Source organism: Bos mutus, chromosome 19, assembly GCF_027580195.1.
Source record: "Bos mutus isolate GX-2022 chromosome 19, NWIPB_WYAK_1.1, whole genome shotgun sequence".
NCBI lineage: Eukaryota > Metazoa > Chordata > Mammalia > Artiodactyla > Bovidae > Bos > Bos mutus.
This window is the reverse complement of record NC_091635.1, coordinates 16,862,832-16,881,720: the sequence shown is the minus strand read 5'-3', so window position 1 is coordinate 16,881,720 and position 18,889 is coordinate 16,862,832. Positions and strand designations below refer to the sequence as shown.

Sequence of the window (18,889 nt, the reverse complement as noted above, 5' to 3'; positions counted from 1 at the left end):
CCCATGGATGACAAAAGAAAAGAAAGTACTACTCTGACTTTTCAGAACATTTTGGTTTTACTTCCAGAAATTTAAAATATATATATATATATATAGATGAGGTTAGCAATGTGCCCTGAATGGGTGATAAATAAGCCTGCTCAAGCCCAAGGAACTGAGACCTTCTGAGAGGGCACTGATAAACCTTCCCACCAAGCCCCCGTCCCTGTCTGCAGCATCTGAAAATGAAGTCGCTGGCAGTGTGGAGTCATAAATGTGACCTGGGGAGAAATAAAAGGTAGGTGTTTCCTAAGATAGAGGTGGGGGGTGAGAATCACATTTTTAAATGTATTTCAAACATAAACTTGGGCTTAGTGGTAAAAGAATCCACTTGCCAGTGCAGGAAATACTGAAGACAGGAGTTTGATCCCTGGGTTGGCAAGATCCCCTGGAGAAGGAAATGGCAACCCACTCCAGTATTCTTGTCTGGAGAATTCCATGGGCAGAGAAGCCTGGTGGGCTACAGCCAGTGGGGTCACAAAGAATTGGACACGACTGAGAGACTGAGTACACGCACAAAAATGAACGCAACCCAGGCCCTCATCAAGTCCATTACAGTTCCGTTCCCCATCATCCATCTGAGATGGTCTTTACACTAGGAAGTTCAAACCATAACTCTGTGGGTCCATGGGATATATATTGTCAAGGGATGTAAGACAAAATGCACTTGAATTCATCCTAATTTCAAAAATAAGCTTCTGCGAGACTTTGAGCGGAGGGACGGGGGTGGCAGAGAAGGCCAGTGATGATACCCAGCAGCCAGGGGCTGGGAGCTCCTGCCACCACTCAGTGGGGATTCTCACTGATTCTAGGGAAGGAGCCAAACTGAAGACCTTGGGACCATCCCTTCAGACCATGGAGAACCAGGCAGAGGAGTTAGGAAGAGGAAGCTTCTTTCTGAGTAGTTCCCTTCTCTCCCAGACCCCAGGGCCTGTCCGTCTGGGATCATCTCTTGGTCAGCTCACTTTTTCAGCTCTTAAGCACTGCTTCCTGCACAGTTGATCTGAAATCACCTGCATACTCACTCTGATCTCTCATTAAAATAGGCTGAAAACAATGCACTGGGCTCTTTCTTCTCCTGTGTCCTAGCAGCCGGAAACTGTGGGTCAACTCTTAGGACCACAGTAGAAGGTTTCTCCAAATGAACGTGCTCTGAGTGTGGGCAGGAAAGGGGACATAAGTGCACGCCTTCCAGGGCTGAGGTGGGGGTGGAGCACCCAGGAAGACAGCAAACAACGCTCCAGGGAGGACTCCCCAAGTGCCAGGATTTTTGCATGGCTGACCCACTCCCTCAAGAAGGAACTCTGCTTAAGGACTTCCCTGGCGGTCCAGTAGTTAAGACTCTGAGCTCCCAATGCAGGGGGCCCAGGCTCGATCCTTGCTCAGGGAACTAGATCCCACATGCTGCAACTAAAACCCGGCATAGCCAAGACTGGCATGCTGCAGTCCATGGGGTCACAAAGAGTCGGACACGACTGAGCGACTGAATTGATATATATATATATTTAAGACTGAACTCTGCTTAGCCTCATGGGTCAAAGGTAACAGGCTTACATTTTATGATTTGAAATGCTCGGTGCCAATAGCCAGTGGGCAGGGCTCATCTGTTGACTGAACACACGCGCACGTGGCTGCAGGGGTCAGGAAGAAACTAAGAGCTGGGGATCTGGGCAACGCAATCCACCTCTGGCACCTGGTCACCTTCCTCCCTTTCCTATTTTTGCTCCTTTCTGTCTTCCTGGTATCCTTCCCCTGATCCCTCCTCCCATAAGCCTTCTTAAATTCTTCCACAATTTCACTTCTCTCTCTCTGCGTTTTTTTTTTTTTTTTAACTCCAAGAAAATGGAAAACATGCAAGGCTAAGACCTTCAGTCCAAGGCAAGATGCATTTTTTTTTTTCCTTTCCCTCAAACTGCTATATTTGAAGTTTAAAAAAATAAAAACAAAATACAAGTTGACTCTCGGTTTAGATCAATTCATTCTAGTCAGCCCACAGTGCTTCAAAAAATGGAGTGTTTGAAGCGATTTGACAATTCATTGACCAGGAACCTGGGAAGAGAACTCACTAAATCAGTTGGCAGAGTGGTCCCACTGCCGCAATTACGTGGCCTGTGCGGACAAAACAGGGCTCTTCGGGTTTGTAATTAATTTCTGTAGGCAGAAAAGGTAGGACACAGTGTTCCCTTGATGTTTCTAGAAATAAGCAGAAGAACTCAAGATGTAGGCCCATTTTGATTAGGTTACCTGGGGTCATGAATACGCTTCTTTTTCCCTAATGACATCAGCTCAGGTTTTTTTTCCCATAGCCCTGAGCACTTCTCCACGCCCATCTGCATCTTAAATTCCTCCATCCTTCATCCCTGGGCAGGCAAGTGAAGACCCCGGGCATCTCTGGCCTCACCCACTGCACCTACAGCATCCTAAAAGCTTCCTGACCCATCTGTTCACTAGCCATTAAAAAAAAAAAAAAAAGCCACACTGTTCCTCAGAATGATTCTCATCTCCAAGACTCTAATGAATCAACACAGGGTGAGGAGGAGGAAGGAACCAGTTGGAATGTGAGCGGGCTGGTTCAGAACTGAATGTCAACAGGGAGCCCTTCCCTGAAGCCATGTTCTGGGCAGAGCCCCTGCCCCTGGAGGCCTCGGCAGGCCCTCACTGAACAGACAGCCCCAGGGAAGCGTTGCCAAAGCTGTTTGGGAACACTGAGCTCAGCGGGGACCCGGGGACAACCTATGGTCCGGCAGCTTGAGTCTCAGCCTGGGCAGGTACAAAGGAAAGGGCCAGATGAGGCTGAGATCCTGGTGGGAAGTGGGATCCAGGTGGGAAAGGCAGGCGCGTGATGTCCAGGGCTCTCCAGAACCAGAGCCCGGCTCCATCTTTGGTCCCCAAGGCCACCTCTCTGCCCGCCCTGGGGTCCAGCTGAGAGTCCGTGCTCACATGCTTCGGTGTGAGAGCTGGTGGGTTCCCTGCAGATTCGGGGCGCAAGGGGATGGCTCACACAGACGGCAAGGTCTAACCACTTCTGGAAAAGACTAAATCTGTTCCTCCCTGCAGGGGCTGGAGAAGGGAGAGGGAGGCCCACCCTGAGGGGTGCGCGCAGGGCAGGCGGAGGGCCAGCCAGGCTTGGACACCCGAGGAGGCAGATGGCCCATCTTGAGGCACATCCTTCTTTTGACCCTTCTATCGCTCCCACAAACGTCCCTCCCGTTCAGCCCGTCTGCCCATCTACCATCTTCACAGAGGCTCATACGCTGGAACAAGTCAAATAACCTTTGCCGTCTCAGAAAGGAAATGCCTTTCCTGAACTATTTCAAGGAGTACGGAACAGAGCCCACGTCCCACCTCCTCCTTGGACCTCTGAGGAGTACACATTCCTTCTCCCTCGCTTTCTCCAGGGAGGACTCATTACAGTGTGAATATTTATCTCTTTCTCCCCTGCCAAACAAGACAATCTACCCCAAACTCCCTGGGACAGCAAACAGTGACCTCCAAGCAAAGTGGGAGCATGGTGGTACCACGTGGGCACACCCAGGAGTCAGTGGGCATCTCCTGCTAATGTGCAAACTCACCCTGCCACGCCTGGTAAGGGAGAGGTTGGGGTGGGCTGCGATGTGCCTAAGTGGTCCAGAACTGAAAAATAAGTTTCTCTGATCTGCCCAAGGTCACTCGGGGAGTGTCCTAGATGGCTCGCTCATGCTCCATCCCCTCCCCCACCCCCTTAAACACAGAGACAGGCTCTGTCCCCTACCTAACAAGCATCAACACGACAGCTTCCCAAGCACTGATCAGGCGAGCCTGCAGCTGCTGGAAGAGGTGCTGTGAACTGAATAAAATCGGAGGTGAATTTGAGGGAGAAACAGCCCACATTTACATAATGGTCTGAGGGCCGAAACTCATCACCCTTCCCATGGCTACCTCTCTCCCCCAAGCTCGGAGAGAAACGGCCCCCACAGCATCACACTGAGCTGCACACCCCTATAAACAGTAGTCACCCTAGTTTGGAGTGGGTTGGGGATTCAGTGTGGTGAGGCAACAGGGATGTCTCCCTCCAAGGTCACAGCCCACAGGACAGAGGCCAGCGCCAGCCTCCTTGGGCCACCTGCATCCTCCCAGAGGATGATGAATAAACTCAGTAAGAGGTAGAGGAAAAGACAAGGGACAGGTTTCCCCAAGGGGTGCAGACAAGAACGGCCTGGGGACGAGAGAAACCCAAAGAAAGCTTCGTGGGAATCAGCCAGCCAGAGACCACAGCCAGCCTGGAAGGGGTGACGAGAGGCCAGAACAGTCAAAGAAAGCGGAGGTGGACAACCCTGGGAACCTGGAGGCAGAAGCAGAGGAATAAGGACCCCGCACACCTGCTTCAGGAAGGGGAGCCAAGAGAGAGGATTCTTTGCCAGATGAAACCCGAAGGACAGAATGCCTTGCCCTTATTTTGCTCTTCACCCCCCGGCCCTCTGCTTTTAAGAACCAGGACTGACCACAAACTATTTATCACAACTCCTCCATCATTTTCCCTCCAGCCACTGACTTATACCCTGAGAGACAAGGTTGGGGTGGGATGGAGCAACGGTGCTTCAGGATTAATGAGCGATGACGATAAACCCATCTCCTTTCGGAAGCTCAGTTCCAACACTCAAGTTTGTCAGTATTCAAGTACTCATACTTTGTGGATTTTGACTCAAAATCAGCCACAGAGCATCATCTTTTTTCAACACCCTCAGTATCCAGGGGGAAAAAAAGAGATGCCCAGAAATTTCTATCTGCCTTTCTCTCTCTTCATCAAGGTACAGGTGATTAATGTCCTCAGCAGTGAGGGAAGAAGGTTTTCAGGCTAAAAGGATAACAAGCCGAGTGCAGAGATGAGCTGAAGCTCTAGGACTCTGGGTGGGAGCCTTCAGGCAAACTCAGAAGGAGGGCTGGTCTGGGGGGTGGTCTCCATGACTAGGGCAGTGCCCACATCATGTGCCAGAAACGGAGGCACGTTCCAGGGCAGGGTTCGTTCCTTGAAAGACTCTGCTGAACCATGTCCAGCCATTTATCAGAGCTGAGCTTGTGTCCCCTGGGTGCATGGTTTCCTGAGTTGTAAAGAGAGCCTGGTTTCCCCATTCCCTCGGCTTGGACCTCCCAAGGGGTGCTCCGGAAGCTAGGGTGGTGGGGTGGGAGGCAGTCAGGGTGGAACGCTGGACAACCATATCTTGAGCCCTTGGCGTAAGTTTTGGCAGGAGGCAGCCCCCCACTGCCTCCCTGGTGTAAGCAGTGAAAGGTGCCCACCGGGTTGAACATAGCAAGCAGCATTCACTCTGAGTTCTGCCCACAGGGCTTAAAAGAACAAGTCCTCCAGTCTCAGCAGGGCAGATAAGCATCCTACTCGACAGGATGCAATGAAGAGAAACCATCTGCCCCTGGTCAAGACGGAATGCACAGATTTGAATTCCTGCTTACCCAGGAGGCTCCCTTTCCCTATCACCCCCATCTCTCTAAACACCCGGGAACATTCAGTCCACACTCTTTTCAGTAAGGTTCCAACACTGTTCAGCTCCCTATATCCAAGATGACTGCTCTGGCTTGATTCAGAAAACCAAATGCAATAAGCGCCTACAGCGAGGTGCCCACCTGCCATGAAACCTGCACCCTGGAACCCCACCCGGGATTATTGGAAGGTGCGCAATTCTTACACTCAAACTCTGGGATTCCACCAATATCTATTTGGCCCTGTAAATGTCCCTACCAACCAAAGCGTGCGTTCCCGGTTCTGAAGAAATGGAGCAGAGGGCGCCGAAGACTGATTTATTGCCCGTCAAAGAGGCAGGGGAGGGAAGTTGACTTAAGAGAGTGAAGGCAGCCCTGGGAGGGCGGTGGGTGAGATGCCAGGAGGACAGGGACGCCTGACAAGAGGGGTGAGCAGCCGGGAGAGAGGCTGGGGGGACGGGCGGGGCCCCCCACTCACCCCGGGCGGCCGCTCTCACCTGTGGATGTTCATCTCCCGCGGCGGGCGGTGGGCCTTGTCGTAGGAGACCTTGGCGAAGACGCCGGCCACGATGACGAAGGCGATCACCCCGCAGGTGATGTAGACGGTGAAGTTGGTCTTGTCCTTCTCCGGGTCGTACTTGTTCTCGGGCCCCGGCGACACCACCTTGGTGCTGGGCGTCTGCACCCACACCGGGCTCTGGTAGTTGGTGCACTGGCGCTGATCCAGCTTCTCGTGGCGCTTCTTGCAGCAGAAGCGGTAGTAGCAGGTGCCGCAGCAGTACAGGTAGCCGCTCTCGCTGTTGTTGCACTCGAACTCCTTGTCGTACTGGCCGCTCACGTCGTAGTAGCCCCAGCACGTCTCGTAGGTGACGGCCGCGCTGGCCGCCGCCACCGCCGCCGCTGGCTGTCCTCGCCGGCTCCCCGCCTCCGGGCTGCCGGGCGCCCGGACGGTGCCGTTCAGCTCGCGGCCGCCCCGGGCCAGGGCGCCCCCGGGCCGCCGGCCCCCGACGGCCGCGGCGCCGGCGCTCAGGGTCCGGTTGGCGGCACGGCCGCGGGCGCCCCAGGCTCCGGGCAGCAGGTCCAAGGGCTGGAGCGAGAGCAGCGGCAGCAGCAGCAGCAGGAGGCGCCGCAGCGCCATGGCGGGGCCGGGCGGGAGGGCGCGGGAGGCTTCCGCGGCAGGCCGCTCCCCGGGCCGGCCGGGCTCCGAGGGGGGCCGCGCGGGCCGGGCGGGCGGCGCGGGGCAGTCAGCGGCACCTGGGCGATGGCGCCATCGGGGCGCGGGCGGGCGGCGGCGGCGGCGGCAGCGCGCGGTGCGCACGGACCAGCCCAGCGCGGGCGGCCGGGGTTCAGGCTGCGCGCCGGCTCCGCGCTCCCCCCGCGGGCTCGGCGCGCCTCCTGGGCAGCCCCATCCCCCGCCGGCGGCGGCAGCGGCGGCCCCGCGCGCGGCTCGGCTCAGGCGGGACCCAAAACGCGGCTCCGGGCGGCGGCGGGAGCAGCGGCGGCGTGGCCCCGTCCGGGCGGATCCTGCGGGACAAGACGGAGAGCCGGTCACGGGGTGGGGCGACCGGGAGGCGGGCGGCGGGCGGGGAGGGAGCGCGCAGCCCTCGAGGAGCAAGGCTGGGGCCGGGAGGGGCGCGGAGCCCGCTCCCGAGACGGGGCCCGGCGGCCCCAGGGCGCACCGGCCGCCTGATCCCCGGCCGCCGGCCCCGCGCGCGCGCGCGCCCCCGCCGGCTCCCAGGGACGGAGCGGGCCGTGGCCGGGGTCGGGCAGCGAGCGGGGGAGCGCGCGGGGCCCGACCTCACTCACTCACCATGCCCGGCTGCGACTGCAGAGGCGGCGGCGCGGCGGCCGGAGCAGGCGGGCAGGCGAGCCGGAGCCGCCGCTGGCCGCCTGCACTAGTGCCGGAGCGTGTGCGAGAGGAGCGAGGGAGACACGCACTCACACACCCGCACACGCGGGAGCGCCGCGCGGGGAGGGGACGGCCGGGCCGACAGGGGAGGGGAGGGGAGGGGAGCGGAGGGGGGCCGCCGCTCGCCGCCGCCCACGTCTGCGCTCCCGGGCGCCCGGGGAGGGGGCGCTCCACTCCGTGGCTCCCCGCTCGCGGCGCGAGCTCCTCTCCGAAGCTCCGCGTCACCAGAGGCCAGGACGCCGGTTCGTTCCCACGGCGAAGAGGGGCCCGGGAGCCGGGGGTGTGAGGAGGGGGGCGTCACCTCTGGAGCCCGCCCGCTCCGGCCCGGCCCAGAGCTTGTGGCCGCTCCCACCCCTCCCCGGTCCGGGCGTGCGCGACCTGAGCGGGTGTTGGGGTGTCTGCGAACCTTTGCCTCTCCCTAGTGGCGACGCTCGCAGCTGAGGGACGCGGTCAGGCCCATTGCTACAGGTTCCTAAACTGAGACCTGGGGTCACGTGGCTCGCCTGAGGTTACCGGGCCACCGGCGAGCGGGCCCTACAGCTCCCCGCCTTGGCACTCTGCTCTCCCACCGGTTCCCCATCCTTCCTCGTGCATATAGGCAGCCCTGGGCAGGCCTCGTTTCCTCTTTCTGGGACTTTCCCCAGAGCGTCGGGGCAGAGTTAGAAAAAATCTCTGAGACTCAGCTTTGAAATGCCTTCGCTTTAGCTGATGGGGGCCGGGGGTGGGGGTGGTGGAGAAGGGGGCATTCCTGCGTGGTTACTAGTTGGGTCTGTAGAAAGCAGGCCTGGGTCTAACTTTCAAAGCCATGAAGCCACCCAAGGGGGAGTTAGAATCATCATCTGACCATGATGTCGGTGGCGGGGTGGGGGTGGGGGTGGGGGCAGTGGAGGAGGGGGGCAGGAAGGAAAATGAGAACGAAAAGTAACGTCCAAAATTCTGCCCCTGTCCCAGCCTTGTGAGCAAGTGCCCAGGTACTTAGGTTGAAGGCAGGAGACAGATCCTCCCTGTGTGGGCAGTAGAGATTGTCCCCAAAGCTGTCCATATAGTCCCAAGTGTGACCCGAACCAAGGACCCCCATGCAGGAGAGGCAGAGCGCCTCTTCCCCCATCCGGAATGCATCAACAGGTCTGAAACCCCGATCCCCAGACACTAGAGGGAAGTCTGGATTCTGGGATGGGGGGTTTCACAAACTCCCCTGGCAGCCCCACACTTGCTGCTATCTCTCCATCTCCTCCCTCTTCCTACACCCTGTGCCACCTACCTCACCCCCAATTCTCTCTACTCAGCCACCGCCTTCTTTTTGATGACTGTTCAAGGAGTGTTTATTTAGTCAGTCCTTACTCTCTACCCAGGCGCTAAGTGCTGAGATAAAAGATGGACAAGACAGTCTGTTTCCTCAAGGAGGAGGAGCTGGTAAACCATTGGGCAGGCAGGTAACAGGTTGAGGACCTTATCCCTGGTTATGTCCCATGACAAAGGGGGCACAGGGTGCTCCAGAAGGCACCCAGGAGAGGAAAGGTGGGTCAAAGGCAGCCTTTTCCATGAGCTTAGGAGCAGAGTCTCCAAGAAGGACTGAAAGTTAACACAGCCAACCAAAGTGTAAGGGCACTCCCTGTCAAAGGGACCATCGCTCGCAAAACCCAGCAGACAGGAAAGAATGAGGGTATGTGAGCCTGGGAGACAGCAGCTGAGCATAAACTTGGAGGGAGTCTTCCAAATAAAGCTGGCAGAAGGGGGTTGTATTCCCTGCCAAAGAACTTGAATTTATCCTCCAGTCGATGGGGAACTATTGGTGGGTTTTACTCAAAGCGAAGACTGTCAGATTTATGTGTTCCCTGGATCTCTAAGTCTGCTGGAGTAAGGAACACTCTATTCGTACTCTTCTGAGAAGAGAGATGTGAGAACCTTTCTGATAATCCAGGTAAAACATGATGAAGGGATGAAGTAGGTTTCTGGTAGTTGGTGATCAGAGGGCAGATTCAGGACAGCATTTAGGAATGGCCATGTTGATATGCCCTAAGAGCCATGTAAACAGCCCTAAGTGTTGCAATTCAGCACAAGGATTAAGCTCAAGAGAGCAGATAATAAAAGTATATACATTTGAGAATCATAACATATGCTTGTGCATTTGGGAATCATAAAAACATATTCTTTACTTTCAGATTATGTGTGATTTTAAAGCCAATCACTTCCTTTTCTCTTCCCTGAGCTTTCACCTGTCATTCCAAAACTGCCTCTTCCGTATCTGGGAGCTTCCTAGCAATGGATGAAAATGTGCCTTCCTCATGTGGGACTCTAACAAGATTTGATTAGTAGCACTTAGTAAGGAAAATGGCTTCATCTTTTCAGACCACCCTCACAAATATGTTCTGAACCCCTACACTCGTAGATGGTAGGTAGCATCAACAATCTCACAGAAAATAGTAGATCTCAGAATTGAACAGGATGTTAGGGATTATCTGTTCCAACTCTTGGGCCTCCCAGGTGGCTCAGTGGTAAAAAATCCACCTGCCAATGCAGGTGACACAGGTTTGATCCCTGGGTCAGGAAGATCCTCTGGAGAAGCAAATGACAGCTCACTCCAGTAACCTCACCCGGGAAATCACATGGACAGAGGAGCCTGGCAGGCTATAGTCCATGCGAATGCAAAAGAGCTGGACATGACTTGGTGACTAAACAACAGCAACAATTCCAACTCTTACCGCATGCAGTACACTTTACCTCTTACTGACACTTTGCCCTTTGCAGTTGACCAGGCTGGTGGTCCACCAACACTCATTACCCTCTTTCTCCTTCTAATTTCAACACCTGAGTCGTTGATAGTATGGAAACATCTTTCCTTTGTGGATGTATGTGACTTACTAAAAATCGCCTGAGAGGCATCATCTTCTTCAACACCTGTACCAACTTCAGACCGCTCATAGGCTCAGGAGACAGTGACCCAATCCCTGGCTCTAGAAGGTGGATCCCAGTTGCTGCTGCTGCTGCTAAGTAACTTCAGTTGTGTCTGACTCTGTGCGACCCCATAGACGGCAGCCCACCAGGCTCCCCCATCCCTGGGATTCTCCAGGCAAGAACACTGGAGTGGGTTGCCATTTCCTTCTCCAATGCATGAAAGTGAAAAGTGAAAGTGAAGTCGCTCAGTCGTGTCTGATTCTTAGCGACCCCATGGACTGCAGCCCACCAGGCTCCTCCGTCCATGGGATTTTCCGATGAGCCAACCATAATAATCCCACTCCTGTTACCAGATTGGTTAAGAATGGACATGTGATCCAGTTCTGGCCAATGTGAAGTGTGGGAACTGTTGGCAGATTCTGGGGACATTTTTCTTGCTCTACTTTTTGAAGTGTTGTTTCCATGGATGTTATGACCTTATGGGGGCAAGAGAGTGGACCAGGGAGGGACAGAAACCGGTTATTAGTTGAAATTGCTGTTCAGTTTGGTAGTCATTAGTGCTACTTATGAAATATCTCTGCCCTTCCAGGCAGATAGTAAGAATTGCAATTCCTGGCCCTTTAGTGAGTAGGAGGGGAGAGTGACTTAATATACCACTGGTCAAAAATCATGAGCATAGAGGGGTGGGATGGGGAGGGAGATGGGAGGGAGGTTCGAAAGGGAGGGGATTTATATATACCTATGGCTGATTCATGTTGAGATTTGACAGAAAACAGCAAAATCCTGTAAAGCAATTATCCTTCAATAAAAAGTAAGTAAATTTTTTAAAAAATCATGAGCAAAGATGGTGCATGTTAGTTCTGAACCAGAGCATCTGGTTACTGCTTTAAGATACCGTAGCGCTCTCGTTTTCTCCTGGTGTGATCAGCAGTGCTCCAGGTGGGAGTGGCTTTATTGTCCGGAAGTGATGTCAGTGAGGAGAGCCACATAGTTAATAAAAATAGTGCCCCACCGTGGATGTGCAGCTTGAGTGAAAATACACACTTTTTTTCTTAAACTGGAATTGGGTCTGTCATTGCAGTGTATCCTAACACATCCTGACTGATACACTGAAGCTCACAGAAGGGACGTCATGGAGCCATTCAGGGAGTTTTGCCCAGGGCTCTCGCAATGCCAGTCTTCCAATAACATGAGATAATTAAGCTTCCTGTGTCAAAGCATCTTTGAATCCAGAGTTCTTACTACAAGCAGGCAAAGGCAATCCTAATGGATATATCACGTATTTTCTGTCTCCACTCTGGCTTAGGGTTTCCACCTAGCTATGGCAGACAAACGATGGACACTTCTCTTCATGAGAAGACATGGCACCTGTTTGTCCTCCCTTTGAGGCTAGGCCAGCCTTGTGACTTGTCTTGACTGACAGCATGTGGCGGAAGTGATGCTCAGCCAGTCTGAGTTTAGCCATTACGAGGCCTGGCAACGTCTTCCTTTGCATTCTTGAGATTGAGCCGCTGTATGAGAAGCACCGGCTGCCTGTTACGTTCAATGATGAGGAGTGAGACCATCACGTAGAGAGAGACCCTGGGGAGACGAGATGCTTGCTACCTTTGGCATCTGATTCGCAACTGAGCTCCCAGTGGAGTGAAGAAAGGACTGGACCCAAGTGAGGCCAGAAGAAGAATCATCCATCTCAGCCCCAGACAACCCACGGAATCACGAGAAGTGACAGATTAAGTGCTGTTGTAGGTGTCTGAAGCCACTAAGTGCTGTGATGGTTTATTACAACACAACAAACAGCTAAGGAAATCCACATATCACAGCATAGACACTGAACAGGAATGTATGAGCTGCAACTTCTGGCCACTAGATGTCTGAAGCTATTTTTCATGAGCTGCTGTGTGAGTTTACTGGGGCTGCCTTCATAAAGGACCACAAACTGGGTGGCTGGCAGAACAGAAGATGATGAGTTCACAGTTCTGGAAGCTGGAAGTCTGAAATTAAGGTATGGGCAGGGTTGGTTCCTTCTAAGAGCTGTGAGGGAAGGATCTTTTCTAGATTGTAGATGGCTGTCTTGTACCCATGATGTTCTTGTATGCGTATGGGTCTCTGAGTTCCCCTCTTTTTATGAGGACATCAATCATTTTGGATTAGAGCCCACTCCAATTACTTCATTTTAACTTTATTACCTCTGTAAAGATCCTGTCTCCAAATAAGGTCACATTCTGAGTCACTGGAGGTGGGGACTTCAACTTATGAATTTGAGGGTGGAGGAAGGGAGGCACCATTCAGCCCACATATATGATGAATGGAAGGGTGATGTGTGCTGTACAACACAGGATGAAAATGTGTGTGCAAATGAAGACGGAAAGAAGAGAGGTCAGTCAGGTTTGCCATCTTTCATTAGAGAGGTGTTAGAGAATTGCAGTTCAGGCCGTGTTGGAGATGAGTACTCTTTTTCACACCCTCTTCAAGACTGAAAGCAATTACTCCAGTGAAAGAAGAGAGATTCCAAATAGGAAGCATGGGAAAGGGTGCTCTGCCTTCCCCTGGCAGTCCCCACCTAAAGGTGGAGTTAGGGAAGTTTGCATCCTGCTAGTTAGAACTCTAGAATTGTAGCATTTCAGAATTTGCAAGAATTCAGAGCCTCTAGACACTTTTTTCTAAGCAGACTTCTAGATGCCCAGACAAGTGAGGGCAAAAATGACTATCTCCATGGCTAGCTTGGCCCAGGATTAACTCACATGTGCATTCATTTATTCAATCTTTATCACTTATTGTCCCAATCTGCCTGCCCATGCAGGAGGCACCAGAGAGGCAGGTTCGATCCTTGGGTCAGAAAGATCCCCTGGAGGAGGAGATGGCAACCCGCTCCAGTATTCTTGCCTGGAAAATCCCATGGAGAGAGGAGTTTGGCAGGCTACTGTCCCTGGAGTCCCCAGAGAGCTAGACCCTTAGAGAAACAGCAAAGAAATGTTTCTCCCTTAGCTAAGTGTCTGGCAACTCCCTGGAACACAGACTCTTTTAGTTAGGTCGTGAGCTGCACAGCCAGGAGGATGCCTTAGCAGGTTCAAAGCAACGTCGGAGAGGCTCTGGAAACACAGTTGAAGAGTCTAACGTGTGAGCTGCTTGTGAACTCACTGTCTTAACACTGCTTGAGAAGAGGCTTTCCTTAAGGGGCTGCTTTCCCACTGTGGTTGTGTAGGGCTATCCAATGTGGTTTTCTCCACATTTGTTGCAAAATTATTAGCAAAAATAGGTGAGTATGCATACACTTTTCCACTTTTAAGCCCTAAATGTAGAACTCTACAGTCAGAATCAGTCTGGCTATTGTGACTGTCTTAAGAATAAGATCAGATTACAGCACTAAATGATTGAGAGTAGTTTGAGGTTTCCCCCTTTTCATGTATACAAAGCCGTTCTGTACTGATTGAGTCACAAAGCAACTCATTTTAGTCGTGTATTTCCTTGGTAAACATGTACTGAGCCATTTTCAAAGGACGCATGTAGCTGGATCTACGGAATGTGATTTCTCTGCATAGCATGGCATCCAGTCACTCCTTATGGTAGGACAGGCTATGACAGTGATCTCTGAGATGATGCCCTCCCTCTGTGCCCATGGCAGACATCACTAATCAATTATGGAACCCTTTCCTGCTGAGACCAGGCATAGCCTCAGAAAGCCCTTCCACACACAAAGCTCTAAAAAGCCAGCAGGGATTAACTATAGTTGGAATTAGTACAAGAAATAAATCCTATTTGCCTAACAGCTCAGTAAGAGGTGACAGTCTGGGTGGCTCAGGCATAGTTCTGTTACTTTCTGTAGACATGGATTTAGAATTCTATTCCAATTATACAGTTTTATGGCCCCAAACTGAAACATTTATGAAAGGAAGAGGGTGAGAATTGCAAGGGACACCGACGTCATTGGTCATTATGTGCTTTTTAGTGAAGGACGTCACTGATTTACAGCTCGAAGAAATGCACACTGGGTTAGCACTTCCTGAGAAGAGTGATAATGAAGAGTTTGCCAAGCGAATGCCAAAGATAATCATGTTACAGCCTCTCTCAGATACTCATGTGTAGAGTCTGTGCATCGCTGTTCCGTTTTTCTCTTCGGTTTCAATTTATTGATGTTTTATTCAAAACCACCATGAATTAACCTACAAAAGTATATTTCCCTATAAAACTAGGAGGCCTGTTATGAGCGCATGAAACATAGATGTGATATTTTCTTGGCATAGGGTTCTCATCAACTTGTGTTCTATGTCAGTATAAACTGTTTTTCATGCTTCTGTGTCCTACCTTCAGATCACGTCTTTTGTGTCTGTTGTCACGTGGGTCATCTTGAATTCTGTTTCTGACTTCTGGGAAGTTAAACCTGCCATAGACAGGGATATTTTCAGTAGAATAGGTACATGTGATAAAAAAAAAAAAAATACCCACTAAAAATGGTTGGTGTGGCTTTTTCTTTTAAAGGGAAAAATTTTTTGAATTAACTAATTGGATCTAACCCACTGATCTAATCCAACAGACTAGGCACAAATTGGCCATTAATACAGCCAAGTGAATAAATAGCAATTCTTGATTCTGTGTCAGGATGTAGACGGTATCTGGATGGACCATCTGTTGGGTGAGTGCCAAACTAAGGGTGAATCACCAAATCGACGGATGCCATCATTTAAATAACTGAGGTAACTGGGCTGAAAGGACCAATTTTGTTATTGTTAACTCCCGTCAGTTTTCAAAATTACTGACTTGATCCTGGAGTGACTTCTATGGACAGAGATCCATTCTAACATCTTCTGTCTCAATCAAGACATTGAATAACCCCATCTGCAGACATGACGAGGCAATGGCACCCCACTGCAGTACTCTTGCCTGGAAAATCCCATGGATGGAGAAGTCTGGTAGGCTGCAGTCCATGGGGTCGCTAAGAATCAGACACGACTGAGTGACTTCCCTTTCACATTTCACTTTGATGCATTGGAGAAGGAAATGGCAACCCACTCCAGTGTTCTTGCCTGGAGAATCCCAGGGACGGCAGAGCCTGATGGGCTGCCGTCTCTGGGGTCGCACAGAGTCAGACACGACTGAAGCAACTTAGCAGCAGCAGCAGCAAACATGATGAGTGTGGAGGTGGGTCCTGTAGGAGCCAGGGAGCAACTGAAGGAGGGAGGGCTGGCCTGAGACGTTTGGCAAGGGAATTTCTCGGGACAGTTGGCCAGCGAGCCTGATAACTATTTTTTGACCTTTGCTTGAGGGTCTGGTTTTCTAATTATTTTTCAAGTACTGGCTCAGCACCTGATGGTGCTTGTTCATTTCATCCTCATTTCCCAGCTCCAACTCCATCTCCTAGAAGCCCAAGATTAGGGAATGGAGATGAATTCCCTCCAAAGCCTTGTCTAGGAGAAAGTCACCTTGAAGAACAAGGTCCTGATAGTAATAGTATGGTGACAGGGGCAGCTCCCAGGCTGTAGACAGAACAGATCAAAGAGAGAAACTGGGACCAGGGTAATCCCGAGACTCTCAACACTGGGGTTGTGCTCAGGCTTTCTAGAACGAGCACAAACTCTGAAATTGCACATGAAGAGTGAAGCAGAGAGTTCGTTTAGCACCAGGCAGTCGGACCAGAGGGCTTCCCAGGTGTCTTAGTGGTGAAGAATCTGCCTGCCAATGCAAGAGATCTAGGAGACACAGGTTTGATCCCTGGGTCAGGAAGGTCCCCTGAAGAAGCAAATGGCAACCCACTACAGTATTCTTGCCTAGATAAGAATCCCATGGACGGAGGAGCCTGGTAGGCTACAGTTCATGGAGTTGCAAAGGAGTCAGACATGACCAAGTGACTGAACAACAACAGTGTCCTCCGTTACTTCCAACAGAGCACTACTCCCAGCGCAACATGCTTATTGCACAATGTTTATATTTAAAAATGCATAATTGACCATTATTTTTTTATTCCCTTTCATTTTACCCTTCCCTCTCTTGTTTCAGTTCAGGACCTTCTCAGGTTTTTATTTTCTGTCAATATCTTCCCATTTCTACAGAAATGCCCCCAGGGTATTTTTTAACATATTTAATTTCAAGACATGCCAGTCCCTCTGAGAGATAATATATTCCAGGAGGAGACAGAAAATTTGGCAAAAGAACTTATGAATTTGATCTTGTTTCTGATCTTCAAGTTGCTTGTTGTCCTGTCTCAGAATTCCTGGTTTTTTGCTCTGTCATTTTTCTGGAGATTGCACAGGGCAGGACAGTGATTCTCCACCTGGGGGTGGTGAGGAACCTCTTGAAATTACAGCAAAATTGTATGTGCATGCACATGTGCTATTTTTAGGAGACACTTCATCAGACAGTCAAATTAATTCAGACCCCAGAAGAAAAACAAAACCATTAGTAAAGAACAAAAACCCTAAGAACTAAGTTCAGAAGACCCAAATGCCAGTCCTCGGATTACTTTTTACCAGTTCAGTGACTAGTGCATGACCTCCTGGGGCACAGTTTCTTTGGCAGTAAAATAGGGAAGGTAATTCTCACCTTTCTTACAACACAGGGTCATGAGGATCAAATGAGACCATAAATGATAAAATATCAGAAACTCAGAAGTTCAATAAAAGCATTAATTTTTCTCATGCTGCCAAATCTTTCAGTTACGGGAAAACATAAGGGCCAGATCAGAAGTCAAACCAGTTCTGGCAACAAGGAACGTGCTGTTTTCAAAGCATGTTCATGTCCTCTAGTGATATTTAAGTCTTCCCGAATTCCTCACTAGTTCTGTATACAGATGCATGAGGAACACAGGCATTGTGGCAGTTATCCAGTTTATTCAGTCAATTATCTGAGCACTTGAACTAATATGATAATATATTCTTGCTCCACTATTTCTTTCTGGTCCTGCCTCTCCCTTCTGGTGAATGAACATTCCTGACGGCATAGCCCTTGTGTGATCAGCTGCCCTTTGCACAGTGACTCTTTTAAGAGGTTTCCAGAATTAGCTGTGTATGTGGTATTGACCGTGTGACCAGCTCCAGCGACAGTGATCTAGGAATAAAGGATGGAAGGGTTCGACATTTTCCCTCCAACAGCGAAGGGCTTTGACCTAAGTGGAGCCCTGGGTGGTTTCGGAGTCTGAGACCAGAGTGATGTCAGCTAGCAAATTAAACAAAGAGCCAGGTCAAAAGAGGCCAGAGTGAGGAGCCAGAGGGTGAGGATATACTTTATTACCAAGAGAGTGACACCTTTTAATTGGTGAACATGACAAATAAAGAGGTGGCAGTCCCAGCTTGCTTCGGATTTGCTCGTTCACCAAGTGGGTTTGTGACAACAGAAATCCTTTCCTCTCACTTTGTTTAGAAGTTGTGATTTTGATTAGGAAACAAAAGGCCACACAGGAGACAAACTGTGAAATGGAGGGTGGCTTCTAACTGATAAGGACTGAATTTATTTGAAAGTCCCCTGACATCCAGGCATAATATGAAATGAAAATAACTTCATAGTCAATAATTCAACATGAAATAAAAGTGAAAGTCGCTCAGTCGTGTCTGATTCTCTGCAACCCATGGGCTATACAGTCCAATGAATTCTCCAGGCCAGAATACTGGAGTGGGTAGCCTTTCCCTTCTTCAGGGGATCTTCCCAACCCAGGTCTCCTGCATTGCAGGCAGATTCTTTACCAGCTGAGCCACAAGGGAAGCCCAAGAATATTGGAGTGGGTAGCCTATCCCTTCTCCAGGGGATCTTCCTGACCCAGGAATCAAACCAGGGTCTCCTGCATTGCAGGCGGTCTCTTTACCAACTGAGCTACCAGGGAAGCCCTCATAACTCATATGTCTCCTGCTGCACCTTACAAAGTGTGTTTTTTCTTTTCCTGACTGACATCAACTTGAAGAGGAAAACGTTAGTCAGGAAAAGAAAAAACACACTTTGTAGGGTGCAGCAGGAGACATGTGAGTTTATGAGGACTGTTTAATTTTGAATAATACATGTGTCAACTCCATGGATCCTTCCCCAAATTTGCTTGTCTCCTGCTACAGTTCAGTCATCCTACTCTGTCAACAAGCCTAGAACAAATAAATCGGCATGCTGAAAATACTGCTTTCACTTCCAAAGGAGACTACCTGAAATTATAGGCATTTAGAATGGCATTAAATTTAAAAACCACAGCTTGCAGCCACCATAATTTTTTACAACTTAAGCATGGTTATGGAAGTGGTTGTGAAATCTCAGGGCTTGAATGGCACTTGGAAGAGTTTTCTTCTCAGTCTGGACCCAGTTTCTCATCGTAGTGGTCGCTGATGTTTCTAAGCAATGATACCAATACCTTGTTTTTAACTAAAGCCCATCCTTGATTTTGATTTCTTTAGTTTTTCCCCTAATGTCCTTTTTTTCTGTTCTAGGATCGCATCCATGGTATCACATGACATTTAGTCATCACATCTATTTAGGCTTCTCTGGTCTGTGGCACTTTCTCAGACATTCATTGTGTTTGATGACCTTGACAGACTTGGAGGAGTTTGGGACAGATATTCTGTGGAATGTTCTTCTACCTGGGTTTGTCTGATGATATTTCTCATGGTG

The 18,889-nt window shown here is 50.6% G+C and overlaps 1 protein-coding gene across 2 annotated transcripts in view; it reads right to left on the bottom strand.

Annotated features, from left to right (window-relative positions):
• SHISA6 (shisa family member 6) overlaps nt 1-7,446 on the bottom strand; it is a 262,688-nt gene extending 255,242 nt beyond the window's left edge. For both annotated transcript variants that reach the window (XM_070389507.1, XM_070389506.1), the window contains exons 1-2: nt 7,322-7,446; nt 6,009-7,035 (exon numbers count right to left, since the gene is read on the bottom strand). In XM_070389507.1, coding sequence (XP_070245608.1) covers nt 6,009-6,649 — 641 coding nt within the window. In that variant the 5' untranslated portion in view covers nt 6,650-7,035; nt 7,322-7,446. The remainder of the gene's footprint in view (nt 1-6,008; nt 7,036-7,321) is intronic.
• Nucleotides 7,447-18,889: the final 11,443 nt, after the last annotated feature.